This window comes from Syngnathus acus, chromosome 4 (assembly GCF_901709675.1).
Source record: "Syngnathus acus chromosome 4, fSynAcu1.2, whole genome shotgun sequence".
Classification (NCBI taxonomy): Eukaryota; Metazoa; Chordata; class Actinopteri; order Syngnathiformes; family Syngnathidae; genus Syngnathus; species Syngnathus acus.
Window position 1 is genome coordinate 11,016,504 of NC_051090.1, and position 19,349 is coordinate 11,035,852.

General features: G+C 44.4%; 1 protein-coding gene across 3 annotated transcripts; it reads right to left on the minus strand.

The window, feature by feature from the left end:
- Positions 1 to 1,258: 1,258 nt before the first annotated feature.
- LOC119121559 (desmoplakin-like) lies at positions 1,259 to 17,309 on the minus strand. Of its 3 annotated transcripts, XM_037249266.1 has the most exons (25): positions 16,972 to 17,309; positions 16,314 to 16,401; positions 15,725 to 15,846; positions 15,490 to 15,640; positions 15,260 to 15,385; positions 15,078 to 15,137; positions 14,818 to 14,985; positions 14,650 to 14,754; positions 14,491 to 14,586; positions 14,166 to 14,291; positions 13,863 to 14,015; positions 13,486 to 13,640; positions 13,253 to 13,379; positions 12,935 to 13,121; positions 12,441 to 12,736; positions 12,194 to 12,372; positions 11,867 to 12,005; positions 11,490 to 11,683; positions 11,236 to 11,398; positions 11,059 to 11,142; positions 10,329 to 10,436; positions 10,131 to 10,229; positions 9,525 to 10,022; positions 9,096 to 9,203; positions 1,259 to 7,304 (listed from the first exon to the last, which is right to left on the minus strand). In XM_037249266.1, exons 1-25 carry the CDS (start codon positions 17,205 to 17,207, stop codon positions 1,845 to 1,847), a joined length of 9,228 nt encoding a protein of 3,075 aa, XP_037105161.1. In that variant the 5' UTR covers positions 17,208 to 17,309; the 3' UTR covers positions 1,259 to 1,844. The 3 variants fall into 3 exon arrangements, with proteins under 3 accessions (XP_037105161.1, XP_037105162.1, XP_037105160.1); XM_037249267.1 differs by lacking the exon at positions 9,096 to 9,203; XM_037249265.1 differs by having other exon boundaries at positions 8,196 to 10,022.
- Positions 17,310 to 19,349: the final 2,040 nt, after the last annotated feature.

The window sequence follows — 19,349 nt, forward strand, 5'->3', positions numbered from 1 at the left end:
CAGAAAGGCACCACCGCGATCAGTTAGGTTAAAATGAAAAGAGAGGAAAGTGACCAGAACCATCCGTGACAAGATTTTCTTCAAAAATTGTTGTACCATGATTTTCTTCACAAAAAAAAAAAAATATTTAAAAAAAAAAAAAGAAAAATTAAAAAAAATTGTACCCATGTATAATGCGCACCCCAGATTTTAGGACAATAAATTAGTTAAACTTTGCGCATTATACATGGAAAAGAACGGTAATTTCGATTAATGATTATTTTGATCTTTTATGCTTTAAATCTCTTTTGTTTCTCTATCATAGCCATACTTTAAACCGTTCAGTTCTTTTTTAAATGAAGACAGCTTTAATCCTTGACATCAGGGAGTGTCAGAATCTGGTTCGAAACCGTTAACTTACGCTCAGCTACTGTGAGTGTACGCTAGTGAAAATAAACGAGTTCCCGGGGTCTTAACAAAGACAGCTAAACTATTCCGAGCGGATAACAAAAGCAACAATCTTAATAGGAAAGGAGAACCGCTGAAACGGCCGCGATCGAGGAGATCCTGGGTCTCGACAAAGTAGTTACTCAACCCTCGGGTTTCTTTGATTTCAGCGGGACTGGCGTCCGGAAATGACGGAATTAATCTAACAATAGATTAGTTACCTGAACAGCGGTTAGACTCGGAACGAATCTTCTTTCCGTACCGGCTTAAATCAATTCTTGTCTCCCCTACAGACTGCGTTACTGCAGAGGGGCTGAAGTACAGAATTTTACCCTTTAAACGGAGAGCCGGTCACTTACATCAGATAAGTGCACGATTGACATCCTAAAACTGAAGAAATAAAACAAGCACGCGTTGAATAAATTGGATAACAGGTGATTAGCTATGGCTTTTGCCGTGAGGCGCGGATAGCGCGCTTCCCAAATTGTGAACCAAATCCAACAGTATCTACCTGCAGCGCTTCATCTCATAAAATGTACTCTTATGCTGTTTTAGCAAACATTGTATCGCATCAGATTGTTTGTATTTGAAAAATATTGCCCACCCGGCCTCTAGAAGTTTGATTCTTCCATCTGTGTGTCCTTCTAAAGGTTTTTCGGATGTCACAAGGGGATGTGGGGCAGTTTAGTACAAACAACGGTGAAATGTAGTTGGGCTAGAAATGTCACTACTTGTCGCACACACCGCTATTGCGAAACATTCATGTAATATGTTTTATTGAAAACAACATATTAGCAAGTAAGCAGAATGACCATGAATATATGGACAATTATTCATTCACTCAAAGAATCAAAAGTTTAATGTTTTCATGAATACACAGTGATACATTGAAATCCCCCCCATTGTACAATCCATTGGTGTTTTGACTCTTCTGTTGGCTTTTTGTGGCATCTTTCACGAAAGGAATTGAAAATACATATTAAATGCAAGTCGACTCAGGAAAGGAAAGAACAGGAAACAACTTTTGTTTCAGTGTCATGTTGCTTGAAATTGTTCTTTCAACCAAATCAACATCAAATTATAGTTGAACATCCATTGTGGTGTACCACTGTGCATGTAATTAACCTTGCAACCCTCCCAAAACAAAACAAAGAGAATAGCCTAATAAATGCAGAATGAATGCAATCACAGCATCAATATGTTCCCAAAGCAAAAAAAGCCCCTTTTTCAGACAGCACACGAAGAAGTAAGTCATAGGTGTTGTTTCACAAAGCGGTTGTGGAGAGTGAGTCTCGAATGTTAAAATTTACACGCTGCGTGTGGCTTCCCAATCCTGTCTGATTGATTGCTTGAATGTATTCATGAGTCAATTTCAACCCCCCTGACTCAACTCCATACCTTCGGGATAAGACCGTGGGTTAGGGTCTAGTGGTGTGGGTGGTAAGGGTTGTATGACTGTAATGACTGGTTGACAAGGGGGCGGGAGAGCCTAAATCCAAACTGCTTCTACGAGAGCTTCGTCGTGAGCCACTTCTAGAGCCTGTGCTAGATCCTGGGGCAGACGCAAAATTGTACGGACTACTTATTCCTCTGGAGGACACGGATGATGCTGGTAACATTCTCAGCCCAGTACTCTCCTCCACCAGACAATTGTCCAGAGCCTCCTTATAAGAAATCTTTAGTTTGCTCTTTGGGCATGTTAAATTCTTTGTGTGGTGTCTGACATCTTGGAGTTTCATAGCAGTGCTACCATCAATCCAGCCCATTTGCAAAGCATCTGCTGTGCTTCGTCTACAGCCCAGTTCAGGGTCGTAAAGTCCTCCTGTTCCAAATTGGAACTCCAAAAACCTCTGGCCTGCCTCATAAGGTAGCCACATTTCCTTAACGGCTTCAGCCGCAGACATTTTCTTTCCGGTTTTGACATCTTCAAAGCCAATAAACGCTTTCTGAGCGGGCTTGAGTCTTGCTGCCATGTCATCGTTAATGAGGCCTTGGCGGCACGCTTCTTGGATGCTGAGCCGACGCCCGTTTTCTGGATTTACGATTCCTCCGGTGCACGCTTGTGCCTCCAGCAATCTCTGAGCAGTTATGGTATCAACAAGACCATTGTTTAGAGCTGCCACGATTGATAATTTGTCCAAAGTTTCTGTATCAAATATGGCGCCCACGGGTTCCTTTTCACCGACAATTTCAACAGGAGAGGCCAGGGTGATAGCGACACTTGCTGTTTGATTTAGGGTGTCTGATAGGCCTTGAGAACCACTACCGGTTGCAAAGCTTTGCTCTTTAATGGTGGGAGGTATTGAAGATATTTTTGTGAAAGAAGATTTTGTCATTACTGTTGCTGTTGATGATGACATTGACGTCGGAAATGAAGCCTGTGACGTGGAAATTGTTGGTGGCAATCCATGCGTCTTTTCAGTGATGATATCTGCAAACTCTGTTAAAGTAATGATCCCTGAGCGATACTGATTAATAACTGACTGATCAATGAGTTTTTTCTCAAGCAGTTTATTGATGTCGTACTCGCTTCCTGTCTTCCTGTCAATGAAAACAGAACGTTTGGAACCATCAGGTTCAGTGATGGTGATCTCTTCCCACTCACACTCCTGTGCAGAAAGCTCCAGGTAGGTGCTGTAGTCAATCAAGCCTTTATCATATGCTTGACGTATAGTCATCTCCTTATTAGTCTGCGGATCCATAATTATCACTCTCGTTTTTCTCAAGGTGTTTTTCGTCGTTGCCTCTTGTTTTTCCTTGTCCACAATTGGCAAAAGGATCAGGCCAGTCTTTCCATGAGTAATACAACGTTTCTTAAGACCCAGGTATGTTAAATTTTCCTCTGTGTTAGGATCAACGTAATCCTTATGAGCAGCATCCTGATCGGTCACATTCTTATTCATTTCCTCATTTAAGAATCCTTTGCGGTAGGCCACATCCACATCAATCCGATGGCTGTGTTCAGGATCAATAATCCCGCCACTGGCAATCTGGGCCTCAAGAAGGCGTATACCATGCCCTTTCTCAACTAGACCCCTCTTGATTGCCTGGAAAAGAGATATAACATTTTCTGTACCAGGCAGTTTGTAACCTTTCACAGCTCTTTCTGCTGATAGCAGGTTGTCCAGACACTCGGCCCCAAATACTCCTTGGTTATAAGCGTCACTAACAGTGAGGTGAATATTGTTCACTGGGTCGACGATAAAACCTGAGGCAGCCTGGGCTTCAAGAAGGTATAGAGCTGTCTCCGGTCGTAAGAGTCCACTTTTCATAGCTTCATAAACTGTCATCACCCTATCACTGGCTTCATCCAATAGTCCTGCTATGCAGGTGGACTTGCCCAAATAAGAACGCAGGCGGTACGCAATGTCCTGACTTGTCAGTCGCCCTTCTTTCAATCCATTAATATCAGATGGCTCCAGCAGGTTGGCATCTACTAGATCTATGACAGAGACTTGACTTCGAAGCCCTTGGACAGTTGTTGGTTTTTTAGGTTCTGGAAGAAGCAATAAACCCGTGCTTGTGTCTGCTCTGCATCTTGCTTTCAAGGACAGATAGCTAACTGGCAGTTGTGTGTCTGGATCCAAATAACATTCAGGATACTGACTGAGGGCCTTGTATAGGTCTGCATCTATCAGATCTCGATCCATAGCAATGTCCCTAGGTAGGTATACACTCAGGATAGGATCCAAAATACCTCCTGCACACTCTTGAGCCTCAAGTACGCGAAGAGCTGTGTCCTTGTCAATAAGTCCCTTTTTCATGGCCTGGCCAGCTGACATGAGCAGGAAAGTGTTTGGGTCTCTGTAACCTATGGCAGCAGCTTCAGCAGCAAACAACTTTGATTCGTCTTCCTTAGAGACTACGCCTCTCGCACATGCTTCCTTAACAGTCAATTTCTGATTCGTCTGTGGGTTAATGATGTGTCCTGTAGCTGCCTGAGCTTCAAGTAGCAAGTCAGCACTGTCAGGGGCTATAATACTTTCTTTCTTGGCCTGAGTAAAGGACATTTTTTGGAATAATCCAGTTGAAATCCCAGCAATTAAAGCAGTGCCTTTGAGGAAAACCTGCTTTTCTGCTGACACCTCCGGGACTGTTTTCACCCCTGTGATGAGTTGATTTAATGTAGCTTTGTCCAAGACTCCACAGTCAAACAATTGTTGTGCTGTTACTGTCTTGCGCACACCGTTAAATATCAATTTGGAAGGATCCAGCTTTTCTGAAATTGGCAAAATTTGCAGGCCACTCTGAGGCTCTGTCTCGCATCTAAGTTTCAAAGCCCCGTAACTTACATCAAGCTCAGGTTCGGGATTAAGGTAGTATGTAGGACTCTGATTTAGACAATTGCGGAGGTCTTCATCTAATAAATTGCGTTTGATCGCTATGTCTTTTGGGAGGAATACACTGAGAGTGGGGTCAAGTATTCCTCCAACGCACTCTTGGGCCTGCAGGAATCGTAAACCAGTTTTCCAATTAATTAGTCCTCTTTTCATTGCCTCGTAGACAGACAAAGGCCTCGCCGTACTTGGATCTTTATAACCAATAGCAGCGGCTTCTGCGACTAATAATTTGTCTCTGTCCTTTAGATCAACTACTCCTCTGGCACAAGCCTCATCTACTGTTAGCTTCTGATAAGTCGTAGGATCGATTATGTGACCGGTGGCAGCCTGTGCTTCCAGTAGCAAATTTGCAGTCTCTGAGGATAAGAGGCCTTGTTTTTTAGCTTCTGACAAAGAAATTTTTCCCTGGTTCCCAGCTTGAACCCCAGCAATCGAGCCAGTTCCCTTCAGAGCGACAACTTTTTCAGAAGACACCTCAGCAACTGTCTTCTCCCCTTTCAGTAACTGATCGAATGTATGCTTGTCAAGCACTCCACATTCGAACAACTGCTTCGCTGAGACTGACTTGCGGACTCCATCAAACATCAGTTTGGAGGGATCTTTTCTTTCAATAATTGGTAGAATTATCAAACCGGTGCTGAACTCGGTTTTGCATTTTTTCTTCAAAGCCTCATAGCTGACATTTTGTTCATTCTCCGGGTCAAGGTAACACTCTGTATTTTGATTCAGAGCCTTACAAAGATCTCCATCTAAAAGGCTGCGATTCACAGCCATGTCTTTGGGGAAGAACACACTCAGATTAGGATCTAAAATCCCCCCACAAGAGTCCTGGGCCTGCAACAGGCGTAGCCCAGTTCTCCTATCGATTAGTCTTTTGTTCATGGCTTGAAAGACTGAAAGCGGTTTAGCCGTGCTCGGATCCCGATAACCCAAAGCGGCGGATTCTGCTGCCAAGAGCCTATCTCGATCTCTTATGTCCACCAGTCCTCTGGCACATGCCTCCTCTACTGTGAACTTCTGATTAGTCTTTGGATCAATAATGTAGCCGGTTGCTGCCTGGGCATCAAGTAGTAAATCTGCACAATGTGGATTCATCAGCAACTGTTTCTTGGCTTCTGACAAAGATATAGTCCCAAAAGATCCAACTTCTACACCAGCAATTGGCCTGATCCCCTTTAAAAATAGTTTTTTTTCTTCTGACAACTGTGGGAGGGATTTTTGTCCCTTTGTTAATTGATGAAGTGAATGTTTGTCCAAGATACCACAATCATGCAACCGTTGTGCTGTGACTGGCTTACGAACACCATCAAAAATCACTTTGGATGGGTCTATTCCCTTCGTGACTGGCAACAGTAGCAGACCAGTGTGAGCCTCTGTCTTGCATCTTTTCTTCAAATCTCCATAACTGACACCCTGTTCGTTGTCTGGGTCAAGATAACACTTGGGATTCTGGGTCAAAGCATAACTGAGATTTTCATCCAAAATACTACGACCGATAGCTGTGACTTTGGGAAGGAACACGCTGAGGTTCGGATCTAGTATGCCACCGATACACTCCTGGGCCTGTAATAAACGCAGTCCATCGTTTCTGTCAATCAATCCCCTCTTCAAGGCCTCGTACACCGAAAGTGACTTGACTGCACTGAAATCCTTGTAGCCCACGGCAGCAGCTTGTGCAGCTAAAAGTCTGTTTTGATCTCTCGGGTCTACCACTCCGGCAGCAACTGCCTCCTCTACTGTCAGCTTTTGATTAGTTTTGGGATCAATGATGTGGCCTGTGGCTGCCTGAGCATCCAGTAGCAGGTCAACAGCATCTGCTGGGAGAAGACCCTCTTTCTTTGCTTCTGTGAGGCTTATTTTATAAATAAAACTGTCACCCTGTGGGTTTTCAATGATCACCCCCGCTATCGGGCCTGTTCCTTTGAGACTAACTTTTATATCGACGGATGCATCAGGAACAGTCTTTTGCCCTTTAATGAGTTGGTTAAAAGTTGGTTTATCCAAAAGCCCACAATCAAGCAATTGGGTTACTGTAATTGGTTTACGAACACCATCAAAAATAACGGTGGCTGGATCCAAGGTTGGGAGTTCTCTACTTTTCTTGACCTCATTCTGCATAGTTTGTCTCACAAGAGTCAACTCTGTGAGTTCTTTCTGGAGGTTTGACAGCTTTCCTTTATATGTATTCTCGAGCTCACTAAGTTCCCTTCGAAGCCTCTCTATCTCCCTTTTCAAACTAGTCGTTTCCCTTTCCAGACGTTCCTTGTCTGCATCGTACTGGTTAACAAGACCCTGCTTACTTTCATATTGTTCCTTCCAGTAACTTAAATCTCTTTTCACCCTCTCATTCTCCTCCTGTACACGTCGCTTATTTTGAAGCTCAGACTCAAGAGACAGCTTAATGCGTCGGCGTTCCTCCTCGAGCCTTTGGAGGTCATCTTTGTCTGTCCCAGACAACTGGAGTTTCAGCAGCAGTGCATCTCTTTCTTTCGCAATCTCGGTGTACTGCGACTGCAGTGATAGCATTGTGCTTGAGATCTGTGTGAAATGAGTGAGATCAACAAAAATGGAAAAGAAGCTGAAAATTAGTCAATTCGGGCATGTTTAGAAATATACACAGCATGAATTTACACACGTGCAAACTTAAAATCTAATTGCATAATTATTACGTACTCAAAAACCTGGCCCAAACCCATTTTGCTTTGTTATTCCAAACTGCATTTTACATACTGCAATTATTGCAACTAATAAAATCAAGTAATTGGATGCTAATTATACCAATGACGATCTCTCAGTTTCAAAACGGCACACATTACTTATGTGAAGTTTGAATTTCATTCAACAAAAAAAAAGTGTTGGCTGTAGTTGTAAGCAATTAATAGGTCTCTGGGCGAAGGAAAAACGAGCAGAAGTGAAAATTTGTGCAAGCTACATCTTTTGGAATAGTGGAGTGAGGAGTGTGAAGAGATCAGCTACTCAACTACCACGCTTGAATGACAAAAGTCATGCACTTCATTTCAACTTGTAGAAAAACGACTTCTGATTTCAAAAGTCTGGGTGCTGGGTAAAATAGAATGATCAATTCTAGTTTTTCATATTTAGAGTGCCAAATCACAACAAAAGTAACCTTAATAAACCTTTCATCTTGAGCATGTGCAGTGCTGCTTATTGAATATGATTCCTTTTAAAGGACATTTTACAAATGCAATTTTGTTCGACAACCGCATATGGGTAAAACATGTTTCTTTTTCCCCGTGTAGACACCACTCAAACTTTTGGGAAGTCAGATGCTAATCTTGAAGCAACAAGAGAAAATGATTTTTGAGGTTCATGCAAGCAATCAAGAATTTTTCTATGGATAGTGATGACTACTTGATTCATCTGGAAAGATGGGAGCAGTCTGGGAGAAGGTTTCAGACTTGCGGGTACCTCAGTGGCTTGAGTTTGCATTTTGGAGACGGACACCTTGAGATTGTCCCTCTCCACGGAGAGCTCTGAGACAAGGTTGCAGTAGTCAACATTGCTTCGCTCGCTAGCCTGCAGCTGAAGCTCCAGGGCAGTAATTTGGGAGGAGATCTCATCACCATGATCCTCTTTGGATCTCAAAAGTTCTGCTTTATCATGTCGTGTTATCCTAAGCTCCTCTTCCAAGCTCAGTCTTTCTTTCATCAGGATTTCAGTCTTCCCCTTGAGAGTTTGAAGTTCAGAGTAGTTTTCATTCAGAGCTTTACTCTTCTTCTCTATTGTTCTATGCAGACCCTCGTTCCTTTGGTTTACCTCTTCAACTTTTGCTTGCTCCTGTAACAAGAGATGCTGCAGGGCTTTCAGCTCAGTGCTCAGTTGCGACAACTGTTCCATAAAGCTTCTGTTTTGGTCCAAGCTTCTTTGCAGTTCCTCCTGTATAACAAGACACTGTTCTTCACCTCTCGTTTCTGATGCCTTGACTTGCTCTTGGTTCTGGCGTAAAGTGGTAATGGTGCCGTAGTACTGTCTCATCGTCATTGTGGTCTTCTCTAAATTAATCTCAATCTGCCTCCTTTTCGTTACTTCTTCTTGGTTGGCGTTCCTCAGGTTAGCTAGCTGGATCTCCAGGCCATCTCTAACGGATTGAATATCTTTGATGCGGCCCTGTAATCGATTCAGGTTTTCTTCAACTCTACTCCGATCCCTATTCTCCCTCTCCAGCTCCAAACGCATATTGTGAATCTCCGCCTCGCACGTCTGCAGTTGGGCCACGGCCTTTGCTGAACTAGCTAGCTCTGCTTGAAGTTCGACCAAGGTGTGCTCTAGCACACATTTTCCTTCCTCTGTAGTTTCCCTTCTTCGTACCTCCTCCTCCAGACTGTGGGTGACGTAGGCCAGCTGCTCAGTCTTCTTCTCCAGCCCCTGTCTAACTTGAGCCAGGTCCTCCTGGTACTTGTTGCTTTCCTCTTCCCTCTGCTTGATCAAAGCCACAATCTCACTTTCCAGTTCTCTTCTCATGTGCCCTTCTTCTGTGGTTAGCAAACGCTGCCTATGGGCTTCTTCCTCTGCTCTCTTCTTTAGTTCTTCTGCCTGCTTGAGGGACATTTTCAGCCTCCTGAGCTCATCCTCCATAGCCCTCCCCTCTGCTAGCATCCTGTCATATTGCATTTGAAGCTGACATGTGTCATCCTCTCTCTGGGCCGAAAGCCGCTGAATTGTGCTCTGACTGACATGTATCTGGGATTCATAGTGAAGCTTTAAGTTATTGATCTTTGCATTGCATTGGCTTCTTACCTTTGAAATCTCCTTCTGCAGTTCTGCCACCTTGGAGGTTTCCTCTTCTAGCTTCCGTTGCAGCTGCTTGATCTCATGCTCTTGATTTGCCATCGTCTTTTCCACTTCCACTTTGGACCAGCTCACGCTTTCTAACTCTGTATGCCTCTTCCTAAGGACAGACTCGCACTCCTGTTGCTGTTGGGTGTGGCGCTCCTCGGCCAATTTCCTCTTCCTCTTTTCTTCCTCTAGCAAGTAGTTGAGACGTGTCACCTGATCAGCGAGGTCCGCCAGTTGGTTGTGTGAGTCATCTAGGCTGTCTTTTGCGGCATTGCACTGCAGCGCTGTGGTTCGCTTGATCTCCTCCATCGACAGCAGCTTGTCCTGTGACTGGGACAGCTCGAGTTGATAGCGGACAATCGCATCTTCGAGAGACTTGTTCTTGCTATTGCGATCCTCCATAGCCTCCCTCAGTATGCGAAGCTCTTCCTCTAACAGGTCAATTTGAGTATTTCGAATCTGGAACCAAGGCAGAGTCAGTCAAGATCACTGCAGTCTAAGAATGGCGAATAATCATTTCGTTCAACTCTAACATATTTAAATATCAACAAATATAAAGTTCAGTACCTTAAGATCCTCCATGTTTTTGAGAAGCTCCCCTATGAATTTCAAGTAGTCATCAGACATAGTAAGCAACTCCATGTAACGGGTCTGCAGTTGACTAGCCTAAGAGAAACACAACAGTGATGATTTCATTCTTTCATATGGATGTTATCACTTGTTTGATAACTTGACAAATAAAACATGTGCAATTGTCCACTGTACCTCCAGAATAAGATCTACAGATGGCGATCTTAGCATTGTTCTCTTGATAGGGATGTTGAGCAAAGTCTCTAAGCCAGAGGTGTAACAGGCTAGGTCTGTTTCATAATCCTGTAAAACAGAACGTCATTTTAAACTTAGGTCCTCCTTTAACGTTGTAATTTAAACTTTCTCTCACGACTATTAGCACATCAATGTCGCTAATAATTGAATAATAATTGATTACAATGATTTTCTATTGGCGGCTCGGTGGCGCACTGGGTAGCACGTCCGCCTCACAGTTAGGAGGGTGCGGGTTCGATTCCACCTCCGGCCCTCCCTGTGTGGAGTTTGCATGTTCTCCCCGGGCCCGCGTGGGTTTTCTCCGGGCACTCCGGTTTCCTCCCACATCCCAAAAACATGCTTGGTAGGCCGATTGAAGACTCCAAATTGTCCCTAGGTGTGTGTGCGAGTGCAAATGGTTGTTTGTCTCTGTGTGCCCTGCAATCGGCTGGCAACCGGTTCAGGGTGTCCCCCGCCTACTGCCCGTTGACCGCTGGGATAGGCTCCAGCACTCCCGCGACCCCCGTGGGGACTAAGCGGTTCAGAAAATGGATGGATGGATGGATTTTCTATTGCATGTCTGCGTTCTTACAGTTGATGATAATCTGCCAATGCACGTTTGCCCACCTTTAAGGAAGATGGAAAGACCTAATAAATATAATCAATAATAACCAAGCGTTGACCTCCTTACCTTGATTGAGGCCACGCAGGCCTCATTGTCTTTGAGGATTTTCTCCAGTGCATCCCTCTTTGCTTTGATTTCTGTATTCAGAGCCTTGATAACATGACAAATGCAAAGATGGCGGATTTGGAAACACAATGTCAGAACAAACATGGCATAGGTACAAAATCATATTGTTGGAAAAACCTTCTGATTGCTGATGTGGTCCTTCAGAGATTGAACATTCTGGATGTTGGTGGCTTGCAGGCTGTCTTGCTTTTTGCGAGTGTCATCAATCCAGTCGCTGAAGGAGGAGCTGGACTGCTTGTAGTGCTCCAGTTGAGGCAGGTAGTGCTGCAAGTCCTGCAGTCTGAAACCAATCCATTCATTTGAGGCAAACCCTTTGCAGTCTTTTCTTCCACAAGGTTCATTGATTCAGTTTCAACAAGTCCGTGGTGTACCTAGTATCAATCTGCGCCTTTATTCGTCTCCAGCGGTCTGACAGCAGGCCCACCTGCTCGGTGCATTTTGACAGCATCATGTCACACTTGTAGAAGGGCCCGCCCACCTGGCCATTGCACTGGTTTGCCTTGGCAAGTTCAGCTTCCATGGAGGTCACAATGTCACTTTTGCCATCCAACCCATCCTGAACATTCTACACAGAATGCGCAAAATAGCAACGGCATGATAAAACCGGTCAAGGTGACTTTAGTCAATTTTGCCGTGGGTGGGCAATTACGGTCCTTTGATCATTTGAGGACCGCAATTGTCGACCACTGCCACATCGTCTCCTTTGCACTGCGGCAGCACTGCATCAATCTCCCAGCAATATACGAACCTTAAGAATCTTCAAGTAGTCGTTCACGTCTTCCGGTAACAGAGAAGTGGTCTCCTTCTCGGTCAGTCTCGCCTCATGAACTTTAACTATATCTTCAGCATGTGCCATGCTTTCCAGCAGGTCCCTTAGAGCCTGCAGCCTGGTAACGGAAAAGATGGGATTTCATCACATTCCAGGAAATGACCAGGACATTACGAACTAAATACTGGTGCTGACTTCATGCAGACTTAAACCATGTGATATATTTTACATTTTAATGAAACCCGTATTGAACTTTAAGGAATTTATTTCAAGGCTAACTGAGCAATTGAAAAACAAGAGTCTTACCAAAGAAGAAAAGTTGATAAGTTGCTCTCCAGACCGCTGAGCCGTTGGGTGATGACTTCAAGCTCACTAAGTAGGAATTGAGCTTTATCAGAATCATTCGTGCTCTCCAGCTCCTTCATAATATTCTCCCTCAGCCTGATGTACTCCTCTTTCATTGCTTGGACGTCAAGCTGCGCACTCTTTAATATTGAGAAATGGACCGTGAGGGTTAAGAGCTTTTATTTGACTCCCCGTTTGTTTTGTTTACCTCCATCTGTGTGATTCTGAGGCCGCAGTCGTTGGTCGCATCATCTCCCAAGCAGATGTGAACATGCTGACTCAGCAAGTCCTCAGCTGCCTCCAGCTTCAGTCTGAGTGCTTGCAGCTCCGTTAAACTGTGAGACGAAGTGACCTTCTTTTTCACCGGCGCCGTCTTGACCACTTTCACGACCTCTTTCGTGATTTTCTTCACCGCTGTTCTCTGGCGCTCTTCCTCAAGCATTCTGGCATCTTCATCGGCAGCCGAAGTCATGATAATGAGCTGTTGCTGCCCTTGCTGGGCTTCTAGATAAAAATAATAAAAAAAACATCGAAGAGGAAATTGCCGATTTAAAATTAGTTTCTAAGTGGTTATTTGTGGCACAGTAGGTCATTGCATGATGTCATATTGTATAAAAGATTTTATTAAATTTTTGCACATTTCTTCTTTAAATGTCAAAAATGAGGTATGAGGTTGACTTTCAGGAGGCGTATGCGACTTACGGTAAGCGGGTAGCTGCACCACGAGAGTTCCGTAGTAGGCTTGAGCCCCATTGAACTGAATCTCCATGCCCCTCTTGTCATTCTCAGCAAACATCTGAGAGCCTTGGCAACTCATTTTGAACTCTTCATAATGCGTCTCCAGGCTCCTGATAAACTGGGAGTACTCCTCGGGACTCATCCGAGCCAGCTATAATGAATGATGTACAGTAAGATGATGCATAATGCGTGGCTTAAGAGCTCGAGAGAAACAACTATCTGCTGGCCTTTTATTGGCCTACCATTGCTTTCGCTACATTTTACATTGTATTCATCCCTTACCATGGTTAGGGTGAGCGAGTTGATGCGATTGATATCCAGAAGGCAGTACTGCCAGGCGATGAGACTCTTCACGTTGATGTACAGCTGGTTCCAGAAAGACATTATGGACTCATAGAGCTGCTCGTTTCTGTTGAAAGGAAGGAAAGAACATACGTTGGCGATTGTTTTGAATGTTAGTGCAAATGGCAAACACGCAAAAAGAAGAAATAAAGTTTGAAGTGAGCGCCACCTACTTGTTAGCCAGGTTAATGCTGAGCGGATTGGGAGGTGGGAGGATCAAGCAGACGGACGGTATGACCATATCCAGTCCCCCTGGCCCCGTGACCTCCCACTTGCTGCGCTGACTGTTGTCCTTCAAGATGGCCTCGTCACCCTTACAGATCACCTTCTGGAGGATCAACAAACACAACCCCCGGCTTGCGTAACAAATGATGGGTTTGACTTGTATTTGACATTAGTTACCCGGCTCAAAAACTAGAGCAAGATCAATTCTTTCAAAACCTTTGCTGCCATTAATGTGGCCTATAGCCCGAAACAACCCAACATCTTTGCGAGAAGGGAAGCCAAACTCAACAAGTGAGGTCCAACCTTCAAGTGTGAAAACACTGACCTGGTCTTGTTTGAAGTCGCACAAGGCTTTGGCAATGACAGGCCGATTGCTCTTCTCTTCTGGGTTTCTGGATTTCAGTCTGACGATGCTGTTGGCCTTGTTAACAAGATGCTGAACTTGCCTCTTTTGGTCCCTCAGCGTCTCTCGCTCCCTCTAAAGTAAAAAACAAAGAACAATCAGATCGAATCCACTCCCGTACAGTGCGGTATTTGATAGGCTACTGAGAACGTGGCAAAGCTACGCTAGTGCCAACAAGACTGCAGCTGTGATACATCGTGTCAATTGGATTGTCTTTCATTGTACCTCCAATCCCTTGAGCAACTCCAACAGGTTTTCCAATGAGGTGTTCTTGTCACAGGTGAACTTTGTACGAATGGATTGTTGTTGCCCCTGCAAGGCGCTGTATGTCCCATTGGCCTCCTTAAAGAACTTGAAGCAGATGTACAGTCTTAGTTAAGTGAATGGAAGTTGCTAGTTGGATAGCCTACGCATGTTATGCTGTAAGCCTGATCCGGGCCACCTTCCGAAAGCGGTTTGATGGCTTTAGCGATGCTAACAGCACAACCTTTCCATCCTTTGCTATTCTGACATGAAGGTGATACATACCGCTAAGAGTTTGGAGAATTACCTGATTGTATGCCGCGTTCTCCTTCAAATGCACGTCGATGCATTTGGTAATTTGAAGGAGCCAACTCCACTGAGTCTGCAGCGTGTCCCGGTATGCCTTGAGAACAAAATTCTGTCAATGAGGCTACCGCTAGCACAGATTAACACAATCAGAGCAAACCTCGATCTTGTCCGAGGCCGGGTGTTTGTTCTTCAGTAGGGCGTCTCCTCGGACCTTCAGTTTATTCAGATGCTTTTCTTTCTCCTCAAGGGCACTCATGAGTTTCTAGAACATACAGAGCATTTGTGGATGAGCTGACACAATCTTGTCGGAGGTGTCGCTACTCACGGAATAGCTTTCTTGCTTGCGGGGGATGTACTGGTCCAGGTTCTTTTCACCCCAGTCAAAGATCAACTCTTCTTCTTCCTTGTCATTGACCCACATGATCTCCTTGGACAGTTCCTGGATGATCTGCTGGAGGTCTCCTAACTGCTGCATCCGAGCATGTGACATTTGCTATGGCCATAGAGGGAAGAATTTGTACATTCAATAACAACCTCACCACCGAATTGAAACCACTTGGATTGTAGTCAAGACATTTGTTTGACCTGTAGACTGTCCCACTCCTGGTCCAAAGCATGAAGATTTCCTTTGTCCCCTTTTTTGACCTGGGGGATCAAATCAAACATTTTCACTATTTCAGGACAATAGAAAGCACACAATGAGAAAACTATGGTTTTGCTGGTCGGCTGTGACAACAGCAAGCTTTAGAATCGTAACGATGACCAACCAATTCACTCCTGGCTCGATCCACTTCTGTGCTGTTCTGGATAGAGTTGTGAAACCTCTGGTGGCTGATAAGATTCTTTTCTATACCAGCAGGATCTTCACCCCAGTATGTCGTTTCAATCAGACGCTGGAGAAAAAAAGCGCAGCGTAGTGTACACATCTCTGTGAGTCTTATTTTTGCAAAGGTAATCCAAGGCACAAGTCTTTGTGCAAGGAGATGAGTGTGCCCACCTTTTGCTGCGCGATCCAGGCCACGGCATCATGGAAGCTCTTCCCCGGCTCCTCCCAAGTTCCAGAGCTCCCTTTACCACTCCTTCTCCTTTGCAAAGAGCCGCTCATTGCCAAGTGGACCCCCTTCAGCTGATCGGTACAAATCTCCCAACTAGGTATCGGCAACAGATGGGTGCAAATGGAGAGGCGATACTTGCCAATATCACTGCAAAGCTTTTGGAAGGAAAAGGCTTACGTTCTGACAACGTTGTCGTTGGGCTGCCCCATCTGCCTCAGGTCCATTGCATACATCTTCAGCTGCTCAATTGTGTCTTTTGCCCTCAACATGTACTGCTCTGCATCAGCCATATTCCCCCCCTGAATTGAAAAAAAAACACCCAAATGCTCAAATGCAGTGCCGTTGAATATGAATCATCATCACAAAAACAGAAGAACTTGCTGCAGAAGGACCAGGAAGAAAATGAGGACAAATATTTTCCGTCTCTTACGCAGGGCCAGGATGCACTAGTTGTGATCTACATTTTCACCGCTAGGTGTCACTATATCCTGCAGACTAATTCTTGACATGCTTCTTGGGGGAGAGATTTTTGTTTCTCTGTGTCGCAGACAAGAATTAGCTTAGCAGTTGTCATGTGCTCTGAAGTTGACTGCAAAACAATCGATGCTTGGCAGGTGACATAGCTTTTTGTTACAAAACAAATTCGCATTACCAACAATTTCTATTGTTGTGACACCCCCCAAAAAAAGAAAAGAAAAAGGTGAGGAAGAAAAGCCACTGTGTTCACACCGCTTGGAGGGGATAATATCGAACAAAACAGACTCACAGATTGCAGGGCGAATTCGGCTCTCCTCAGGTCCTCCTGACACTGGGCTTGAAGCGACACGGCCCTCTGATGGATGTCGTTGAGGCCGCTGCACAGTCAAGCAAACATCTAGTGTGCAAAAGTGCACTCCAACAAGTTGATGTCTACAGTCCTGACTCGTCTCATGAGACTTTGTTGTTTTGCAGAACGTCACAGTGACATATGTCTAGTACTGAGACTCACATGTCGAGTATTGTCCCTAAATTAGGAAACTATCATACAGGGAACAGCACTCGCTGCAGACGCTCGCAATAATAGCCATTGTCTGAGATGAATACTCTGCATTATTGTTGCAAATGTTTTTTTTTTGCAAACGCAAAACCTTGGACAACAATTCTCCAATGCCGATACCAGCTGCACTATCTTGTAAATATAACATACTTAAACATATTTTAAGTTTGTATTTTATCTCCTAACACTGAATTCCTTTTTTACCATCAAGCATTACCACTCATCTATTTGACAGTACAGTCTTGCCGTAGTCTTTCATTGCAGTAATTAATCGCGTGTAAACTACACATTGCTGCTGTTATGAGAAATGCTGACTCAACAAGATAGATGGAGTCGATGAAATTTTGCAACAACTGTGGGGAAAATCAAAAGTCGTTGAGAAGTGTACCTGATTCCACCTTCCGTGGTGCATGTCATTCTTCCGATGGTGTCGACCGCCATTGCCCCTCCTGCCGAAGTCTTGGGCAAGGTGTTGTGTCCATCCATGAAGTGGTCGTAGCCGTTGCCAGCGGCCCCTTGCACCAACTCCGTGCGGGTGTAGCGGAAGGAGCCCCCACCGGGGTCTCCTTTGCGGCTCATGCTCATGTTCATGCTGAGTGGATTTTGAGAACCGTACTGACTCATGGCTCACAAGATGTCGCACCAGAGAGGCCGGACGAGTCGCTGTCTCTCCTTCCACCCGTTGCAGCAGACTGCACCCGTGCTCCAGGTGCCTCGACTGTTTTCTTTTTTTTTTTTGTGACCACACCTTCTCCAACCTGCTGAGCCAAAATGTTTCTTTCACTCTCGTTCTCTTTCTGCCCCTCCCAGGTCTGCCTGGCCTAAAGCTGTGTGTGTTCTTTTTTTTTTTTTTAAAGCTTGAGATAATGTGCTGTGATGTGTGTGTTCAATTTACTGAAATATGAAATTTATTTTCTCCATTGAAACGACAAGAAATGCCTTACATGCATTATAGCCCCTAACAGCATGATAACTTTCAATTGTATTTTAAATGGAAAAAAATTGCTCTGTATTGCAAAATAGGAATATAAAAGCGTATTAAAAGATTGTAAAGTGTCAAATTAAAAAGTTGCTTTTAGACTGCACTTTGTTGACACGGTCATGCGGGCACGATGGCAGCATGACGCAATTTTTTATTTGGCGTCAGTTGCTAAACGATACAACAATGAAGCCTGGATTTTTATGCCCAGTCCAATTCTGGCGTGGGAGGGGCCCAAATCTGCTCAGGGGTGAGCGAGACTGAGTTTTGGTATTTTTGCAGCTGCAGCACGGTGGTTTCTACTTTTGGCCTTTAGCATCACATCAGTGTAACTTCTTATGTTAGCAATGTAACGCTTTCTTTAACCAGTCAGATTTGCCTAAGAAAAAAGTCTTCATTTTCATCCTGTTGGCCAGAGCAAACTTGTAGGTCAGATAGCAAAGCACGTCCGTAGCGATCCGCTCAACAATTCACTCAACAATCTCTTGGTAGACGTTTGTATTTAATTCAAGATGTTTATGTTTTGTCTGAACTACTGCCAATGCCACAGTTGTGTGCTGCTGGCTTTTTGCATTTTTTTTTTTTACATCTGTAATGTTTGAAGTCAAGTATGTGCCGATGGACTTATTTTCAACATTTTGACTATCGTACGCACGCTGCACAACACACTCTTGCCTGCAGACAGTGGGTGGAGTCTTCGGGAAAACAAGTTTGACAACCAGACATGAACTTGTCTTTGCTTTAGGACAGCATGCTGCAGCTTAATTAAGAAGTTTAAAAAAAAAATGCTTTGCTGCATAAAAAGTGCATTTAGCCACAATGCAGAGTGAAAGAAAGCAGTGAATATTTTTCTGTGCAACTTGACTCGTATCAGGAATTGTTTTCAACTCCCTCAGCCTTGACAGCTCCAGTCACAATGCACATTGCAATTGCCGCCGTGCTTCGTTAGCTGTAATGTTCACTCTTGTTGTTCTTCACTTGGCATTGAAGAAATAGTTGTCAAGATCAAGATGGGCTCTTTAGCTGAGGCAAAATTGCCCACTCATTTGCTCAGCCAATATCGGCAGCTCTTGAGGTATTTAGCAGGTGCGTGTGTTCAAAGAGTGGGATCGCCAAGTTTTGTCTGGTCATGCACTCAGGACTTGAAGTGCACTTGAAAGATGTTCTTTAGATTTATGTCAAGCATATTTGAGAACAAATGACAGAGTGCATAATTGTTTTAATGACTCCCCTTGACTTCACAACTATTCCACGTCACTCCTTAGGGACTGGCTGGCCGGCATTGAGCATGCCATTTGTGTCTGCGCCTGCCTTTGTGAGCACTTTGTAAACCTACACAAAAAAATGCATTTTATTTTCTCTGCAAATCAAGTCCCCACATTACCATGAAGTTTTTTCCTGCGGCACATGACAGAAAAGATTTTGGCTCTTGCGTGAACTCACACGGACATGTGCCTTTTGCAGAGCAGCATTCCACGGCAGGCGGGCCTTGGCCAAGATTTCGCCGTGCACTCTCTTTTTCACAGGTGACAGGCGGCGACGCTTGGAGTAGCAAACTTACACAAGTCACTACAAGCTCGCTTTAGTGGTTAACTTGCTGCCGGCAAAGTGTGGGTGTGTGCCTGCCTTCCTTTCGTTCCTGCATCCTGGAGACAAGATAAGGCTTGAGTGGACACATCAACGCGTCTACGATCTGATTATGTAACAGCAAGCCGCTTTCACGTATTTGATTTAATCAAGTGAGCTGCATTTGTTTGCATGGATACGTTTCACAGCCATGCGCCTCA

Excerpts from the sequence above, each read along its gene's own strand:
- LOC119121559 (XM_037249265.1), bottom strand. The coding sequence starts at position 17,207 with ATGAGTCAGTACGGTTCTCAAAATCCACTCAGCATGAACATGAGCATG. Across the intron at positions 12,006-12,193 it reads TTATCAACTTTTCTTCTTTG|GCTGCAGGCTCTAAGGGACC; the intron begins GTAAGACTCTTG and ends TTCCGTTACCAG. Across the intron at positions 10,437-11,058 it reads CCTGCGTGGCCTCAATCAAG|GATTATGAAACAGACCTAGC; the intron begins GTAAGGAGGTCA and ends TCTGTTTTACAG.